Source organism: Oryx dammah, unplaced genomic scaffold, assembly GCF_014754425.2.
Source record: "Oryx dammah isolate SB20612 unplaced genomic scaffold, SCBI_Odam_1.1 HiC_scaffold_19, whole genome shotgun sequence".
Lineage (NCBI taxonomy): Eukaryota > Metazoa > Chordata > Mammalia > Artiodactyla > Bovidae > Oryx > Oryx dammah.
Window position 1 is genome coordinate 39,080,688 of NW_024070203.1, and position 18,501 is coordinate 39,099,188.

At 40.1% G+C, this 18,501-nt stretch overlaps 1 protein-coding gene across 1 annotated transcript in view; it reads right to left on the reverse strand.

The window, feature by feature from the left end:
- The window catches only part of ASPH (aspartate beta-hydroxylase), a 163,389-nt gene that overhangs the window by 107,496 nt on the left and 37,392 nt on the right, over positions 1–18,501 (reverse strand). Inside the window, exons 6-14 of the mRNA XM_040261284.1 lie at positions 14,286–14,375; positions 14,062–14,184; positions 8,279–8,311; positions 6,966–7,022; positions 6,422–6,475; positions 5,944–5,976; positions 2,465–2,503; positions 1,900–1,935; positions 588–632 (exon numbers count right to left, since the gene is read on the reverse strand). Coding sequence (XP_040117218.1) covers positions 588–632; positions 1,900–1,935; positions 2,465–2,503; positions 5,944–5,976; positions 6,422–6,475; positions 6,966–7,022; positions 8,279–8,311; positions 14,062–14,184; positions 14,286–14,375 — 510 coding nt within the window. The remainder of the gene's footprint in view (positions 1–587; positions 633–1,899; positions 1,936–2,464; positions 2,504–5,943; positions 5,977–6,421; positions 6,476–6,965; positions 7,023–8,278; positions 8,312–14,061; positions 14,185–14,285; positions 14,376–18,501) is intronic.

An 18,501-nucleotide genomic window follows, 5' to 3' on the forward strand; every position in this document is an offset into this window, starting at 1 on the left:
TCCCCATTCTTTAAACTCGATGATGATGAGATGTGTTAGGGAAGGGAGGGAAAAGCAGAGTGATGAGTGTAACACAGTGGGCTGGTAGGAAGGACTTCAGGGCACTCACTCACAAGTCCCAGTTAGCCTGGACCATGTGGGCTGCAAGGATGCTTTTAGGGAAGATGGGCAGTGCGGGTCAGGGGAGGACCAATGTCACTAATTCATGCACTGTTCAATTTTCATCTGAAGGCAAGTCTGCCTCCACATCCTCCATCAGATAGCCTGTCAATCAAAACAAGGGAAAAACCCCACAACCTAACCTCTACTACTATCACCATTATGATAGCAAAAATCATACAGTGTTTTGATCATGAACACTCCTCAAATTCTACCTCAACCAGTAAGTACTAGACTCTGTCTGATGTGTATTCCCCATTACTTTGGCTCAACTGGCCTAAACACACAAAATTTTCCTTTTAAATTTAGGATAGGTATAATTAATTCTCTTCTCTCAGGAATTCTACTCTCCATAGAATTTTTTCCATACAGCATCTTTTAAATTAAGCAAAAAAGAAAAAGGAAATACTTGTAACGAAATGCCATACCTGGTGGTACTTCTTGCTGTTCCTCTGCAGGGGGCATGTGCAGTTCTGAAATAATAAATAAATAATAAAATAAATTAAAAAAACACTCCATTACAGATTGCTGTCCAGCGTTTAAAGACTACAGATCTTTAAGTTGGCATGATTATTTTTACAGACTGTTTGGGGGTTTGATTGTAATTTATCATAAAGCATTAGGTTTTTGCACCAACACAATAAAGAAAAATGAGCTACAACTTTGTAAAAGTTTGTATATTTCTCAACTGTCCTGAACCACAGGCTTTAAAACATTATCTGCCTAACTGACTAACCTCAAAACTTACTGTCTGGCGAAGGAGATATGAACCAAAGCCCAAGTTTTCACCACAATTTTGCATCAGACTTGATAGGAAAGCTGTTGAAAGATATTTAAAGCATCTTGTTTCTTGTTAACAATACAAAAAGTTAAATTCAAATAGAATCTTTAAAATGTATCACTATCCTTAATAAACTCGTTTTTGAAAAATAATGCTCAAGGTAACTTATTCTAAAACTAGCCAAAAATATGGATACGAATTATAACATCTAGTCTTTTTTTGTAGACATCAACCCACTTACAACTAGAGAAACTGTAAGCCTCACCACCCAATGGTATAATGATATATTGATCTGATTCAGTCTATAATATTACATCACATGTTAGTATCTTCATCCCTAACAACACAGTGGATGGGCAGGAAGTACCTTAACTGAGACACTATCAAGAAATAAAATTGTTATCTTTCCTTTTGTTCAAGATTTTGTGTAACAGGCTTTGGTCAAAAAAAATAATATTTTATTAGTGTTTTCTAAAACTCAAAACATTTATGCAGCTATTTTAATCATTTTTCTTCTTGCATTAATTTGCTTCTACTTATGAGAATGCTCAAAACAGTTGGAAATATTTTAGATAAAAGGAAAAAGAAGCATCATACGTATTTTCTCCAACTGAAAGGACACAACTTTCAACCAATTCTGCCCATGGATAACTCCTTCTCATGACACCACCTCCTTCTACTTAGGGCAGCCCTCCACACCCTAATATGATACTTTCTACTATACAATCCTGATTTCATCTCCATCACTGCCTTTCTCATAATCTTTACTTTATCCTCGCATTGGTCACTAGAGTGCCTGCCCCCAATGAAACAGAATTCTAACTCTCTTATTCACTCTCATCCTCCAAGCCCCTGAGCACTGTCAAGACAGCAAATAGTTAAGTGTGTGATAAATGCTTGTTGAAGAAATGAAGATAACTTTTTATAAAAAGTAACAGATTTCTGTTAAATTAACTTACCTTCTAAAATTGTGTTTGAATTGTCTACAGCATGATCTAAAAAAAAAAAAAATTAAGCACATCTTACATTAACTCATTTTCACAACTTCTTTAAATTAGTTTATTTGTTTGGAGACCTAAATTTGACTCTTTTTAGATTGGGGTTTCTTATAGAGAGATTCATTAGAATATCAACTTTAATTTCTAAATTATAGTCAAAGAATACATCAATAGGCTGGGGATGTCTTTAGTGGTCCAGTGTCTAAGGCTCTGCACTCTCAACACAGAGAGGCCCAGGGTTCAATCCCTGGTCAGGGAATTAGATCCTGCATGCTGCAACTAAGACCTGGTACAGTCAAAAAAAAAAAAAAAAATTTAAAAATCAATTGATTCTAAAAATAGGTTGGCATTATCTCTGCTGACATAAACCTTGCACCATAAACAGGATAAATATATCAACATGATCCAGTTCCTTAGTGACTTAAGAATGTCTTGTATTTCTGACTACATCTATCTTTGTTCCACAAGTTATACTCGTTTTAACAAATGCAAGGGGAGCTGACTTGCAGGAAGCTCAATACCTTACCTGAACTTTCTGTCCCTTCATTTTGCAATGGCTCGTACACTACAAAATACACAGAAAAAATACTCCTTTAGCCCAGTATCTCATTAAAACACAAGAGTGGCCATACAGTTCAAAGTCTAGTTTATTCTTGAACCACTGCGACTTCATTACTAGTAAATGGCAGTTTATAGAGTACGGTGGGGAAGAGTTTGGTTCTGGGGTGAAACAGGCCTAGATTCAAATTGCAGAGTAGCCTCTTCTAGCCAGAGGAACAATTATATGTGCTTCCTTCTTGCAAAATGAACAAAATTAAAGTTCCTCCTCAATCACTTGTTAACAGGATCCCATACTTTGTTTACCCCTGGGTGGTGCTGAATTTCTCTTTTATCCTTTGTGACTGTAGTGGAGGTTCTGAGTTACCCACAGCTCTGTCTGCTCTACACTCTGGATCCCAGACCTGGCAGATTCTCTACTTTGCAGAGTAAGCAATGCTCAGATGTTCCACCTGGGGCAAACGGCCCTGCCTCCAGCCCGAGATGAGGGTTTACCGGGCAGGTCTTAATCCACTACCTTAACCACAGCCCAGGGCTCACCTCTCTCTGCTCCACTGCTTAGGCTCTTGTCTCTGCCACCATCTCCCCTCGTGTCCGGCTAGTTCATAGCTTCCCTAGTCAGCCTGATTCCTGCTTTTCCCATCTTCCAAAATGCCTCAAATGTCCTCGTACCCTAAGAGCAAACTGTGTTATAGTCCTAGCACAGTTACAAATGTATTCCCCTTGATCATTTAATAAAGAAAAATATCGAGCATTTACTATCTTTTAGATATTATTCCCAGTGCTTGGGTAGAGTGAGGGACAGCTTTTAACATGCTTTTCTATCCTTCTGGTGGTGTTTGGAAGACAAAGGAACAGTGAATACTTGCTCACTCTGTCATCCTGAACTGTGTCCCATTTTAATATGCTCTTCTATCAACTGAAAAACAAACAAGCCTTTTCTTTTTGTTGCTGTTGTCATTTTTATTTTATTAGTTTATTTATTTTGTATGTTTTTTTTTTTGAAGTATAGTTGATTTACAATGGCTCAGTTGCATAGCAAAGTCATTCAGTTATACATATATATGTGTGTTTGTGAGTGTATATATATTTTATATATATATATATTTAGATTCTCTTCCATTAAGATTGTTCTTGTCCTCTCTCTCCTTCATTTCACAATCTAATTTCTTCAGAGTCATTTGCACATGCTGTCTTCTCACTTCCTCTCCTCAACCCACTCCAGTCTGTCTTCCAGCGCTGACCACATGCCTGAAAAGACTCCTCTAAGACTACCCACGAGCCCTCGTTTAACCCAGTGGACACTTCCTGCCTTTATTGAATCGGATCTCCTGGCAGCTCCTTCCCTAACAAATGCTCTCATCCTTGGACTCCAGGACAACCATCCTCTCCTTTGATTCTCTCCTTTCTCCTCTTCATCATTTCACCTTTTTCTTAGCAGGCATTAAAGGTTGCCTTTCATCAGAGTGCAGCCACAGGGCCTCCTCTCATCTAGCTCTCTCCCCTCTCTTTTAAACTACCTCAGTCTTTGGATTCAATCATGATGCATATTCTGAAGATTCTCAGACTCAGTCGGGAATAGACTTCTCTTCTATGATCCAAATATCATCCATCGGCTAATCTGATATCTCCCCTTGGATGGCTTGGCAGGCACTACCCACACGGACAGACTGCTCATGACCTTCTGGCCCCAAACCCGTTTTCCAGTCCATCTGTCGTAGGAAAAAGCACTCCATCCACCAGGCACATTAAGCACGAAAGTGGCTGTGGTTCCCAATACCTCAGGTCTTATTTTTACCTTGTTAACATTTTAAATTATATTTACTACAATATTCTGCCTATGAAGATATCTTTACTTTCACAACATCTTACTTAGCATTTTATCTAATTTTATACTTCTTTTAAATTTGATTTTAAAATTCTCTATATCTAGTCTGCCATTTGCATTTGGAACACGTTCTTACGAGCATATTTGGAAAAACACAATAATGACTGGCAGAAATTAGAACACTATCTCAAATCCTACCTCGGCGTGCAATTTTTAAATTCCAAATACCTCTTTTCTCCTTTAAATTCAAAAAAAAAAAAAAAAAACCTAAATGCACTCATAGTGGCCAAGTTATTTAATTTATTAAAAAAAATATTAGTCCCTAGAGATAGACTCTAGCATTCTTCTGATGGCATCCTTCACATTCCATTAGGACCTGGTAGGCTCAAATCTTCAAATCACATGTTTAATAAATTAGCATACTGGATCTACACATAGCTCTTCCTAATTTTCTTCACTTGAAATTCACCAGCTAACATGAGACCACAAGGTTTTTTTTGAAAGTAGACTTCATATTATTCATATTTGAGTGTCAAGCCCTAAAACCATCCAGCACATAGGAAGTCCTCCACGTCCAACTCAAGACCTACACATCTCTTCATCCTTCTTGTTTCACAGAAAGTTATTCTCAAATGGCTTCTTTCCTTCTATGGAGTCATCTTTGAAGATATTGAAATAAGAAGGATCCACTGTTTGGCTCTATCATTTCTTAGTCAAATGAACGTATGCAAAATTACTTACATTCTCTGAACCTTACTTCTCTCATCTGGGGAGTAGTGAAAACATAACCGACTTCAGGAAGTTTAATGAAAACAGCATGGGAAGTGCTGGGGCAACAAGAGTAGCTGCAATTGCCTAAATCAGCATCTGATGCCAGAACTATTTTCTCTATGCTGCTTTAAGCCCAGAATGGAGTTCTTCCATACCTTTCTCCATGGAGAGCAGTCATCTTCATTTAATGAAATTAATTTGCAGAAGCAACCAGAGTAGTTAAACTCTGACTAAAGTAGTCTTCACTTCCCTGATAGCTCTGTTGGTAAACAATCCTCCTGCAATGCAGGAGACTCTGGTTCGATTCCTGGGTCAGAAAGATCCTCTGGAGAAGGGAGAGGCTACCCACTCCAGTATTCTTGGGCTTCCCTTGTGGTTCAGCTGGTAAAGAACCATCTGCAATGCAGGAGACTTGGGTTTGATCCCTGCGCTGGGAAGATCCCCTGGAGAAGGGAAAGGCTACCCACTCCAGTATTCTGACCTAGAGAAATCCATGGATACAGTCCATGGGGTTGCAAAGAGCTGGACACGACTGAGCAACTTTCATTTCACTTCACTTCAAAGCAGTCTTCAAGCACAGGACTTATATTTAATTTAAAAAGAGCCACAACTATAAAGCAATGCGATTAAACTTTCCTGAAAAATTTATAACTGCTTCCTAAAGCAATGACAGAACCACTGGAATGGATAAACCATCTCCTGAAGTAAACTCTGAAAACTACCCATTGCTGGGCTGCTTTAAGTTATGGTATTTATAGCTAAAAGTATCACTCTCCATACTTTACAGTCAAACTCTGATTAGATTTTAAAACAAGTAGGTAGCTTAACGTTAAGAAACATTTTCAAACCTTGTTCATCATAGTCTCGGTAGGTGACATCATCTGCAAAAAAGAGAATAAAACCAAAATGAGTATTACTTTAGTCATTATTTTTTAGTCATTTTAGCTAAAAAAGCACAACTAAATCTCCAATACAGAATTCTGTTCCTTTATATATTTAATGACCACACAATCAGTGAGAAAGGCCTCTGCCCAAAAACGATAGGAAAGGACAGGTAAATTATTTTCATAAAAATTTCTCAAATTGGCATAAAGCAAGACATGCTGAAGAAATTAATATCCTGTTTTATTATGAGGTGGTGGTACATGAGGTGAAATATGAAAGCCTGAAAGTCTTTTTGAACAATCTATGCAAAGCAAAAAATCCTGTATTAGGCGTTAAAGTTATCTTTGACCCATCAAAAGAAAAATCATCATGGTAACAGAGCATTGCAAGCATAGAGCCAGAAGTAATGTTTAAAATCTAATGAAAACATTCATCAAGTACCTGTTTCTTGGTACGTTCTTTCAGCACCATCTACTACTACTGGTTCACTGGAATCTAAAAAGAAAAAACATACACCTTTGCCAAACATGAAAGAACATACACATTGCTAGACACTACTCTAAAATATTTATAAATTAGCTCTAATTCTAAAAATAGTGTAAGACAGACATTATTATTATTTAATAAAATTTAAGCTGAATAACAGGCCATAATTTCCTCTCAAGTCACAAAGATAGGAAGGAGCAGAATTAGAATTTTCACCACTTCTGGCTCCACTATATCATCCTGCCTCATTCATTCCCAAATATTCTTGCCAGTATTCTATTAATATTTACAAAATCCCAACAGTGATCTGAAAAACATCTCCTTTTTCCCCATTTCTCCATGTAATATTAAAGTATATTCAGAAATTTGTATAATACCTGGGCAGGCAAAAATGACTCAAATATTATAAAGAGATTTCTATTTTGAATCAGAGTGAATCATTAACCCTGGGTGGAAATGACCTTGGTCACTGCCTGAAACAGAAACATACATTACAGACCTGGATTTTCCTGCTCATATATCATGTCTTCCATATCTTGACTGTAGACTGGCGAAGCTATAAATTAGGAAACAATTAAGAAGTGACAAATATGTCTCAGAAAAGGGTTATGCTTGATATTTAAAACAGGAAAAGCACAATTTCTAGTGGAGACAGAAATCAAATCAAAATGATGCTCAAACTTGCATTCATTCATGAAACAAACAGGTACTAACTTGTGCTAAATGCCAAATACAAAGATGAATAAGAAAGTTTCCATCATCAGTGTAACTGAAGCACAAAATCATGGAGCTATATTCTCATTTAGTTAATGAAAATTCAATGACATTCACAGAACAAAAAATGAGGCAGAGACACAGAGCAGTGCAGGTGAGCCCTCCTCCCAGACACACAGCAGGCACCCGCCCAAGAGAGCCTGAGTGAGGACCCACATCCTAGCCCCTCACTTGGACTCAGCACCTGAGCACCCCCAGACTACAATGCAATTCTCATGCTTATAGACACCTGCTGTTGAAATGACATAGGTCCTAAATGCCAGCCAACAATAAGACGTAATCCCATAGAAAGAGGGGTCTATTCCAACCCTGGGAGAAAAACTGGCCAACACAGGCTTACTGGAAGACGGTACGTCCATCTCCAGTGTGGCCATACTTTCTGGGGACACATGATATGAGACAAGACACAACTCTGACCATTCAATGACTTGGTAATTTAGGACTAAAAAACAGGCAATTCTACAGCATCTTTTTTTTTTTCAATTATCTGCTTAAAATTTTTTTTCTATTTATTTTTATTGAGGTATAGTAGGTTTATAATGTGTTGATTTCTGCTATATAGCAAAGTGATTCAGTATACATATATATATAAATATATATTCCTATTTATACTTTTCCCACTATGGTTTATTACAAGATATTAAATATAGTCCCCTGAGCTATACAGCAGGACCTTGTTGTTTATCCATTCTACACACGGCAGTTTATATCTGCTAATCCCAAACTTCCACAGTACCTTTTGACTTAATAATTCCATTCCTGGGAATTTATCTTCAGGAAGAAGACTTCAAAAGCACAAAATTATATTCATATATACATGTATCTATATGTAGATATATACACATATCTATATATGTGTGTACATACAAATATATATATAACTGTGGTATAACATATTATATAATAATAATCACTTATTATGTATTATGTGATATTTGATATAAAGTATAATAGTTAATACATAATAATCATTTTATCTCTCTTTCTTTTATAGGAAAATATTAATTAAAACAGAATAGTACCAAATTAAAATCTTACCTGTCTCTTCTATATGGTAGCTATCTTCAGTTTCTGAAAAAAATAACATTAAATAAAGATTACTACCTTAATAAGTGGTATATTTATATATTTTATATGTATATTCTGGATGAATGTTTATCACTGATTTTATTTTGAAAGCGAATAGGTATTAAAACAAAACATGAAAATATCAATAAATATCTGCTAAATATCTTTTACTAGAACTACATTTAGAAATGCCTCACATATTTTTCTTATAGGATCCACTTAACAACTCCACAAAGATGACAAACACCGAAACTTGAGCTAAAAAGGAAGGGTGATTTAGTCAGAGTAAAGACTTGGGCTTCCCACGTGGTGACTGTGGTAAAAAATCTGCCTGCCAGTGCAGGAGATGCAAGAGGTGGAGGGTTCAATCTCTGGATCAGGAAGATCCCCTGAAACAGGAAATGGCAATCTGCTCCAGTATTCTTGCCTGAAAAATTCCATGGACAGAGGAGCCTGGTGGACTATAGTCCATGGGGCCATAAAGAGTTGGACATGACTGTTCTCACAACACAGTGGCAAAGGCTGTGTAAACATCTCAACCCCCTTTGCCAATCTATTTTCTAGACATGTCCTGCCATTTTCGGAAGCAAAAGTACAGTCTCTATATGGAAACACAAAGGCAGAGCCAAGGGACTTTAGATGTTTGGGGAGCTGAAAGGTCAATGTGTTGATACCTTCATCTACATACCCCTGATGGCCAAGTGCTGCCACTCACATGACCTCTGTTAATTTAATAGCCATATGTACATAAGTATTTTTAATTTCTGAAGACTCATAACAAGCAACTTTTACGTTCAAACTGAATCTATGTCCCAATTAAAAATCAGGTCAGAAAATAAAGTCTCTTCAATTTATGAATTTTTTAGAAGTGTTTCTGCCTACTCTTGATTTATAACTCCTAACCTCATAAATATCAAATTCCTTATGTTTCCAATTATTTGAGTGTCTTAATTCAAACTTATTGTACAAGCATCATCTAGAATATCAACTGTCAATCTTCCTTAGTTATCTTGGCCAAAGATGGGAAGGAGCAAGACATCCCTGGGAAATGATGAAATCATTTCATCAGCATTCCTATTCAGAAATGTTTTCCTATAGAAATCATGATATTTATAATATCAGAAGGTCTAAAGTTCAAAAGCTAGTCTGTAAACGTGTATTTTCAATGCACAACACAAGTGAGATCATACACATATTGCAAAGCATTTTGAACTTAAATTTTCCTCCCAAATTATGCATCTGATACAATTCTGTAGGTTGGTATGGAAACCAAACCATCACTTACGATGTTATTTCTATGGAAAAGTGTACTATCTGCTCTCAACAGCAGGCATGAACATAAGCTTTTGGAAATACATTTATTCATAAATTAGGAGCTGTCTGCTTCTCAAGTAGTTCTCCAATATATTAAATATATTAATATTTATTAATATAAATTTGTGAGAAGTACATCTATTTGTGAAAAGTACATCTACTTAATTCCTCATAAGGTTTATGCTTTAAAATAGTCCCTGCAACCATTTACCAACAGCATTGTGTGGAGGCTACCTATTCCCTCAGTTCTTGCATGGCCTGGACAAGTCCAATGAGCTCTGCCTGATTCCCACTGGCTGCAAGCACAGACATTCAAGCCTTAACCCATTCAGACAACAAAGCGGGATGTGAAGGCCCAGGAGACAGTAAACAGCCCAATGACACCTGTGCTCAAACCTGGCGGCACTTATATACCCTCGAGGAGCTTTTACAATCCCCCATTTTGGAGGCCCCACATCCCAAACACTCCAATTCACTTTGACTAGGGTGGGCCACTGGAATTCTTTTAAAGGCTCCACAGGGGACACTGAAATACAGCCAGGATCAGAAGCAGTGCAATGGGATGTTAGCCCATCTTAGTGGATCTTATTCCTAAGAGGTTCTCTCTCAATCTCGGACGCTATGGCTCCAGACCCTCCTAGCTTTACTAGCGCTGTGGATCTGATCTACTGCCTGTTTCTCACTGTTCTGTCTAATGCTCTGAACTCAGCTTAGGCTGAGCTAAACCTTGAACCCTGCCAGGCACCTCCAGTCTAGACCCTCTGTGGCCAGTGGTGCTATGCTGTTCAGTTCAGTTCAGTCGCTCAGTTGTGTCCGACTCTTTGCGACCCCATGAATCGCAGCACGCCAGGCCTCCCTGTCCATCACCAACTCCCGGAGTTCACTCAGACTCACGTCCATCGAGTCAGTGATGCCATCCAGCCATCTCATCCTCTGTCGTCCCCTTCTCCTCCTGCCCCCAATCCTTCCCAGCATCAGAGTCTTTTCCAATGAGTCAACTCTTCCCATGAAGTGGCCAAAGTACTGGAGTTTCAGCTTTAGCATCATTCCTTCCAAACAAATCCCAGGGCTGATCTCCTTCAGAATGGACTGGTTGGATCTCCTTGCAGTCCAAGGGACTCTCAACAGTCTTCTCCAACACCACAGTTCAAAAGCATCAATTCTTCAGCGCTCAGCCTTCTTCACAGTCCAATTCTCACATCCATACGTGACTACTGGAAAAACCATAGCCTTGACTAGACGGACCTTAGTTGGCAAAGTAATGTCTCTGTTTTTGAATATGCTATCTAGGTTGGTCATAACTTTCCTTCCAAGGAGTAAGCATCTTTTAATTTCATGTCTGCAGTCACCATCTACAGTGATTTTGGAGCCCGAAAAAATAAAGTCTGACACTGTTTCCACTGTTTCCCCATCCATTTCCCATGAAGTGATGGGACCAGATGTCATGACCTTTGTTTTCTGAATGTTGAGCTTTAAGCCAACTTTTTCACTCTCCTCTTTCACTTTCATCAAGAGGCTTTTGAGTTCCTCTTCACTTTCTGCCATAAGGGTGGTGTCATCTGCATATCTGAGGTGATAGATATTTCTCCCGGCAATCTTGATTCCAGCTTGTGCTTCTTCCAGTCCAGCGTTTCTCATGATGTACTCTGCATAGAAGTTAAATAAGCAGGGTGACAATATGCAGCCTTGACGTACTCCTTTTCCTATTTGGAACCAGTCTGTTGTTCCATGTCCAGTTCTAACTGACCTGCATACAGATTTCTCAAGAGGCAGGTCAGGTGGTCTGGTATTCCCATCTCTCTCAGAATTTTCCACAGTTTCTTGTGATCCACACAGTCAAAGGCTTTGGCATAGTCAATAAAGCAGAAATAGATGTTTTTCTGGAACTCTCTTGCTTTTTCGATGATCCTGAGGATGTTGGCAATTTGATCTCTGGTTCCTCTGCCTTTTCTAAAACCAGCTTGAACATCTGGAAGTTCACGGTTCACATATTGCTGAAGCCTGGCTTGGAGAATTTTCAGCATTAGTTTACTAGTGTGTGAGATGAGTGTAATTGTGTCGTAGTTTGAGCATTCTTTGGCATTGCCTTTCTTTGGGACTGGAATGAAAATGGACCTTTTCCAGTCCTGTGGCCACTGCTGAGTGTTCCAAATTTGCTGGCATATTGAGTGCAGCACTTTCACAGCATCATCTTTCAGGATTTGAAATAGCTCAACTGGAATTCCATCACCTCCACTAGCTTTGTTCATAGTGATGCTTTCTAAGGCCCACTTGACTTCACATTCCAGGATGTCTGGCTCTAGATGAGTGATCACACCATTGTGATTATCTTGGTCTTCAAGATCTTTTTTGTATAGTTCTTCTGTGTATTCTTGCCACCTCTTCTTAATATCTTTGGCTTCTGTTAGGTCCATACCATTTCTGTCCTTTATAGAGCCCATCTTTGCATGAAATGTTCCCTTGGTATCTCTAATTTTCTTGAAAAGATCTCTAGTCTTTCCCACTCTGTTGTTTTCCTCTATTTCTTTGCACTGATCACTGAAGAAGACTTTCTTATCTCTCTTGCTGTTCTTTGGAACTCTGCATTCAGATGCTTATATCTTTCCTTTTCTCCTTTGCTTTTCGCCTCTCTTCTTTTCACAGCTATTTGTTAGGCCTCCCCAGACAGCCATTTTGCTTTTTTGCATTTCTTTTCCACGGGGATGGTCTTGATCCCTGTCTCCTGTACAATGTCACGAACCTCAGTCCATAGTTCATCAGGCACTCTATCAGATCTAGGCCCTTAAATCTATTTCTCACTTCCACTGTATAAGCATAAGGGATTTGATTTAGGTCATACCTAAATGGTCTAGCGGTTTTCCCTACTTTCTTCAGTTTCAGTCTGAATTTGGTAATAAGGAGCTCATGATCTGAGCCACAGTCAGCTCCTGGTCTTGTTTTTGCTGTTACACGAGTGCTATAGACTCTGAGGATTACTGCGTGGCAGGGTGGGGTGTGTTGTGTAACCGCTTGCTTCGTATTGGGTGTCATCAACCATCCCGTGACCTAGTTTCAGCATAGGCTTGTTTTCTTGTGTCACTCTTTTCTTAATGTTTGGCTGCACCGGGTCTTCACTGCTGTGTGCGGGCTCTCCCTGGGTGCGGCGAGTGGGGGCTGCTCTCTAGTTGTGGTGCACGGGCTTCCCACTGCGGGGGCTTCTCTGGTTGCAGAGCACAGGCTCTAGGGCTCGTGGGCTTCTGCAGTTGCGGCTCTCGGGCTCCAGAGTGCAGGCTTCAGTAACTGTGGCCCATGAGCTTAGCTGCTCTGGAGCATGTGGGATCTTCCCAATCCAGGGACTGAACCTGTGTCTCCTGCATTGGCAGGTGGATTCTTAACCACCAGGTAGTCCTTCTTGCATCACTCTTTAGAGATAAAACATCTCTCGAAAAAAAAAAAATGTTTCCTTCATACTCTTTTAAGTATAATATGATATACAATTTGCATATTTTCAAATAACATAAAGCAGAGTACAAACTTGTGGCTTAAAATCATTTATGAATTCATTAATGTCTCAAAGGTCTACTTTAAGAAGAATACAGAGAACAGACCCCAAAAGAACAAAGCATGCGGACTTAATTTAGCAGGGCTCTAAATAACCATGGCAGTCTCATATTAAAACAGAACAGAACAAGTATATGAATGAAAAGTTTTCTATATGTCAGTAGTGAGTAGCTACCATTCTAACTGGCCTAATGCAAACAGTACAAAGTAAATGACTCAACTGATACTTAAATAGCTAGCATTTAATTTAAAATATTGATACATGCAAACCAGTCAATATGAAGTCTGGTCCACGTGTAGACTACATTGGGCCTGCCTCCTGGTTTTCCAAATAAAATTTCACTGGAACACAGCCACACTTACTCAACTGGGCATTGTCCAGGGTTGCTTCTGCCCCATGGCAGCAGAACTGAGAAGCTGCGATAGAGGTTTTACAGTCTGCAAAGCCTAAAATAATGACCAGCTGGCCATTTACAAAAAGAAAAAAGGTTTGCCAATGCCTAGGTTACAAATTGTATTCTTCCTACTGTAGTCACAGAGTTCATTTTAGATCAAGATCTTTGGTAGATTATTAAGGTCAATATTTCATCAGTCACTTGAATTTTTTATAACAAATGGTATTCCAGGATGGAGAGTCCAGTAATTGTACTGAAGGACTTCACTTATATCCAATAAGAAATGCATAAATTCTCAGAATTCCCCCTACTGTGCTTTGAATTTAAAAACTAGAATATTTATTTATTTTAGGGAAAAGACTCATTTTATTGGTTTTTAGCTTCAAGTTAAAGAAAAAAATCTTTAGATAAAAGTTAAATATTGGTTTTAAAAAACTTTAACAATCCTAATTACAAATGACTCATTGTGCTTTATTCAGAAACCAAAAACAAAAGTGTTTCTACCTTCATGAACGGCTCCAGTTCCCATGGGTTCGTATCTGTCATCTGCATCACTTCCTACTAAGACATGGTCTTCGGGTTGCAGTTCTTCTACTGGTCCTTCTGGTTCTTGGTGCAGGTTCTCTCCTTGAACAATAATAATGAACAAAGTGACAGAGGTCTATGCCAAGGGCTCCTGGCAGCAGCCAACACAAACACCAGCGTCCCATCTGCAAGGCTGCACGTACCCACTGCAGCTGCTGGGCACATCCTGCCCCTCCTCCGGGCCACTGCACACGCCAAAGCTCTGTCCTCTCTCTGGCCAAAGGCTAGTTCACCTGAGGGGGCAACCAGTCTTTTTTCACTAGAACTTACACTCACCAAGGACGGGGCCTTGCCTGTTTTAGTGGCTCTGTCTGCCCAGCCCTGGGGCTACGATTAGCCATGAGAAGGTCTCAATCCATATTTAATAAGTGAATAAATAAACTCAGAATTCTTACTACATTTGCCTCTTCAATGATGGCTACACCAGAGAAAAGGTCACCTTGTGATCTTCTGTTGAGAATTGACATAAAATTCCACATAACAGTTTTAGACAACTCTATGTACAAGTTCTACTGCAAAGAATTGCTAAACCATACGCAAGGTCATCAGCATTAGGTCAGATGCATTATTCTTTGCTTCTAAAGGTTCCTGAATTTAGCCCTTAAGTTATGTCAAGAAGCTCCTTTTCTGTTGTGAGACTGGCATATACTTATATACTTATACTTAACTGTTTCTCTTCCCTTGTATAGATGTTGGACATGCTGCGTGACTCCACTGCAGCATGGGTTCGCTGGTCATTGTGGTCTGAGACATCCTCCCAGTAGTAACTTGACATGGCCTCATGCAGAGAATGTTCCACATATACCATTCTAACTAGAGAACTCAAGTCAGCCAGACAATGGTGTGCAGTGCAGTACCGCTCTAGGAATCAGGTCCAGCTAGATCCACCTATACCAGCTGTGTGTGACCCTGGGCCAGGGACTTAACTGCTTTGGGCCTAAGATTTCTCTTCTGAAAAAAGGAATAATAAGTGTACCTACTCAGAGCATTGTTATGAGGACTGAAGGGCTTAGAAAAATGCCTGGCCCATAATAAATAAGGGCTTCCCTGATAGCTCAGTTGGTAAAGAATCTGCCTACAAACCAGGAGACCCCAGTTCGATTCCTGGGTTGGGAAGATCTGCTGGAGAAGGGATAGGCTACCCACTCCAGTATTCTTGGGCTTCCCTGGTGGCTCAGCTGATAAAAAACGACCTGCAATGCAGGAGACCTGGGTTCAGTCCCTGGGTTGGGAAGATCCCCTGGAGAAGGGAAAGGCTACTCTCTCCAGTATTCTGGCCTGAAGAATTGTATGGACCACACAGTCCATGGGGTCGCAAAGAGTCTGACACGACTGAACAACTTTCACTTTCACTATAAGTAAATTTTATTGTTGCTGTGTGGCTGCTGTTAATATTTTTACCAGGCTGCTGTTAACATTTTTACCATCATCATCACCACAGTGATAACAATAATACAATTTCTACTGCTACTGAACTTTCCCCTCAAACTGCAGGACGGTATTCTTAGTCACTTTCCTTGCTGAGTTCTTAGTCACTTTAGTCACTTGGTGTGGCCCAGTGATGCAACTGGGCCATTTGGCCCTTTTATGTTGACACTGTTTTCGGTCTTCTTATTACAGCCTCCTATCTTGTTTCTCATTTCAGATTTTCTGCTTCTCAGCACACCGATCAATTTTTCCTGTCACTAACTGTATGACTCTTTTTTTCTTCTAGTCATGTTCCTTATTTATTTATTCAGTGTAATTTTACAGGTTTTACGTGGGCAGGGCTGGGCTCTCTTGCCCATCTATTCAACAGAAGCCCCTGTTTTCAGCAGAAGCACCATACACCGTCCGAGCGTCTCCATGACCCAGGGACGGCCTGCCAGGAGGAAAACTGTCTCCTGAGAGCTCACGAGACCTCAACAGAGGCACGGCCAATACCCTCTGCAACTGCCGCCCCAACCCTATGAGGGAGCAATTATCCAACTTTGAAGGGTAAAGGGCTTGAAGAACTGTGCTAAAGCTACACAGCTAATAAAAGTAACTGCAGGACCAGAACGCAACAATGGAACACAGAAGGATGGGGACAGAGAGTCTACGTTAGAGACAGTGTCAAGGAGGCAAGTGTGGCCTGATAAGATGTGAAGACTGGACACACATACAAAGATACTAACAGAAGACAGAACAAGCCAAAGGTCCTAGGGCAGAGACAGGCCTGGCGATTACAGAGAAAAGAGAGGCCAACTAGGCTCAAGAAAAGTGATGAAGGGGAGAGAGACCAGGCCCACAGTAGGCTTGGCCACATCAAACACTGGGTGCAGAGGAGCAAAGATGGAAGCAAAGACCCAAGTCGATGGAAGAGGGGATGGTGGTGCTGACACTGCAGAAGTCAGAATACATTTTGGAGGCAAAGCTGAAGGGACTTGCTGATGGATGATGCATAAGAGGGGAAGAGGAGAAAGAAATCAAGGAAAACTCCCAGGATTTTAGCTTTGGCAACTGAATGGATAAAGAGACCATTAACCAGAATATAAAAGACTGGAATAAAACATTTTTTTCAGTGGAGCTGTGAGATGGAGAGGAATTTCAGTTTTAGGAACATTTTGAGTCTGAGATATCCATAAAACATGCATCTAGAGATAAGAATAGTTATCTTATCTCTAGTTATTCAGTTAGGTAAATCCAGGAGCTTAGATGAGAGATCAGGGCTGCAGATATATATTCATAAGTAGTATTTAAAGCCATGGTCTGTGGTTTTCTGAGGAGAAAGTCTTGACAAAGAAGAGATTCAGGGAATCCAGGTGCTAGACTGGCTTCCTTCCTCCAGTGTCTGGCTTCCTGCATCCATCCACACAGACGTCCACCCCACCCTCCACCTCCTTCTCCCCCAACCTTGGCTGAAATTTACTTTGAACAACCATCTCGACTCACTCAGATCCCCAGTACAACCTCCCTGTCCCATCTTCCTACTGACAATTCCTCCACCTCATTTTTCACGCAGCAGACAGAACACACAATACTCCTTCACGCCCTCCAATGGTTTCAACTCCTCTTAGCATCAAGTGAAAACATCCCTTCCCCTCATCTCTCCACCTGTGTTCAGATCTTTTTGGTCCCTGGACTTTCAGACATGCCATGCCCTCTACTTAAAACTTTGCTAACAACCTTTGACTGGTGAAGCATTGCACCATCCTCCAGCTCCTAAATCAAAATGTATTCCTCCAGGAAGCCCCGGTGACCCCAAAGTCTGAGTAAGTCCCACACAGCATAATGTATTTCACCATCACAGCACTTACCTCATCATACTGAAATCAACCATGTACTGAGATTTCATCATCCTTGGCTTAGGTTAAAGTTGAAATTTTAAAAAAAAGATGTAGGAAAGGAAAGCCTGTGTTTGCTCACACCGGCAGGTGAAGTAGCTTTTCTGGCTGAGAAGCAATGGTACTAAAAGGACACAGGCTTCTAGACCCCTACTAGCCAAGGGCAAAACCCTCAAACTCAGCCAAAGCTGGTCTCCCCAGTGGAGCACAGATGGAGCCTGATGGATGCTTTATATTTAACCGCAAAATACCCAAGATGGACTGAGATACTTTAGCCGGCCTTCAAAAGCCCAATTTAAATGATGGAGAATTGTTTGTTTTTAAGAAACATAATTTTTTTCCTTTAGGGCCACCTTCAGCTCTCACCAACACACTAGAAGTATCAGAACACCACATGTTCTGCTCTCTTCAAAACCCTCCTGTTACATTTTGGTGTGGCGTGTGTGTGCAAAGTTGTTTCAGTCATGTCTGACTCTTTGAGATCCCATGAACTGTAGGCCCCAGGCTCCTCTGTCTGTGGGATTCTCCAAGCAAGAATACTGGAGTGGGTTGCCATGCCCTCCTCCAGGGGTCTTTCCTACCCAGGGATCCAACCTACAGCTCTTGAGTCTCCTGAATTGGCAGGTGGGCTCTTTACCCCTAGAGCCACCTGGGAAACCCTCTGGGGGTTCTGTGTTTTTATCAACGGTGAGTCAAGAAACAGTCTTAGCAAACACTGGTTTCTAGAGTACCATTTAATATTCTCCATACAGAACTTAAACTTTTTAGTGTAAGAGCTAAGGAAATGCTTTACATTCTCTAAGTAAACAGCATGTTCATGTCTTCTCTAGTAATATGATCTATATAATTAAAAGTTTCTTTTTGCTCTGGTGGCCACCCAAGCAGTCAGTATAATTTGAGGGTTGAAAACAGCTCCCAGAGAGCCTGTTACAGTTTGCCTGGTTCTCTTCTATTTCCCTCCTCCTGTTGTTAATGTTATTTGTTCTTGACGTATCGTTGGTCATGCTATTGTTGGTCTCCATTTATTAACAATAAAATGCGGCAAAACAAAACT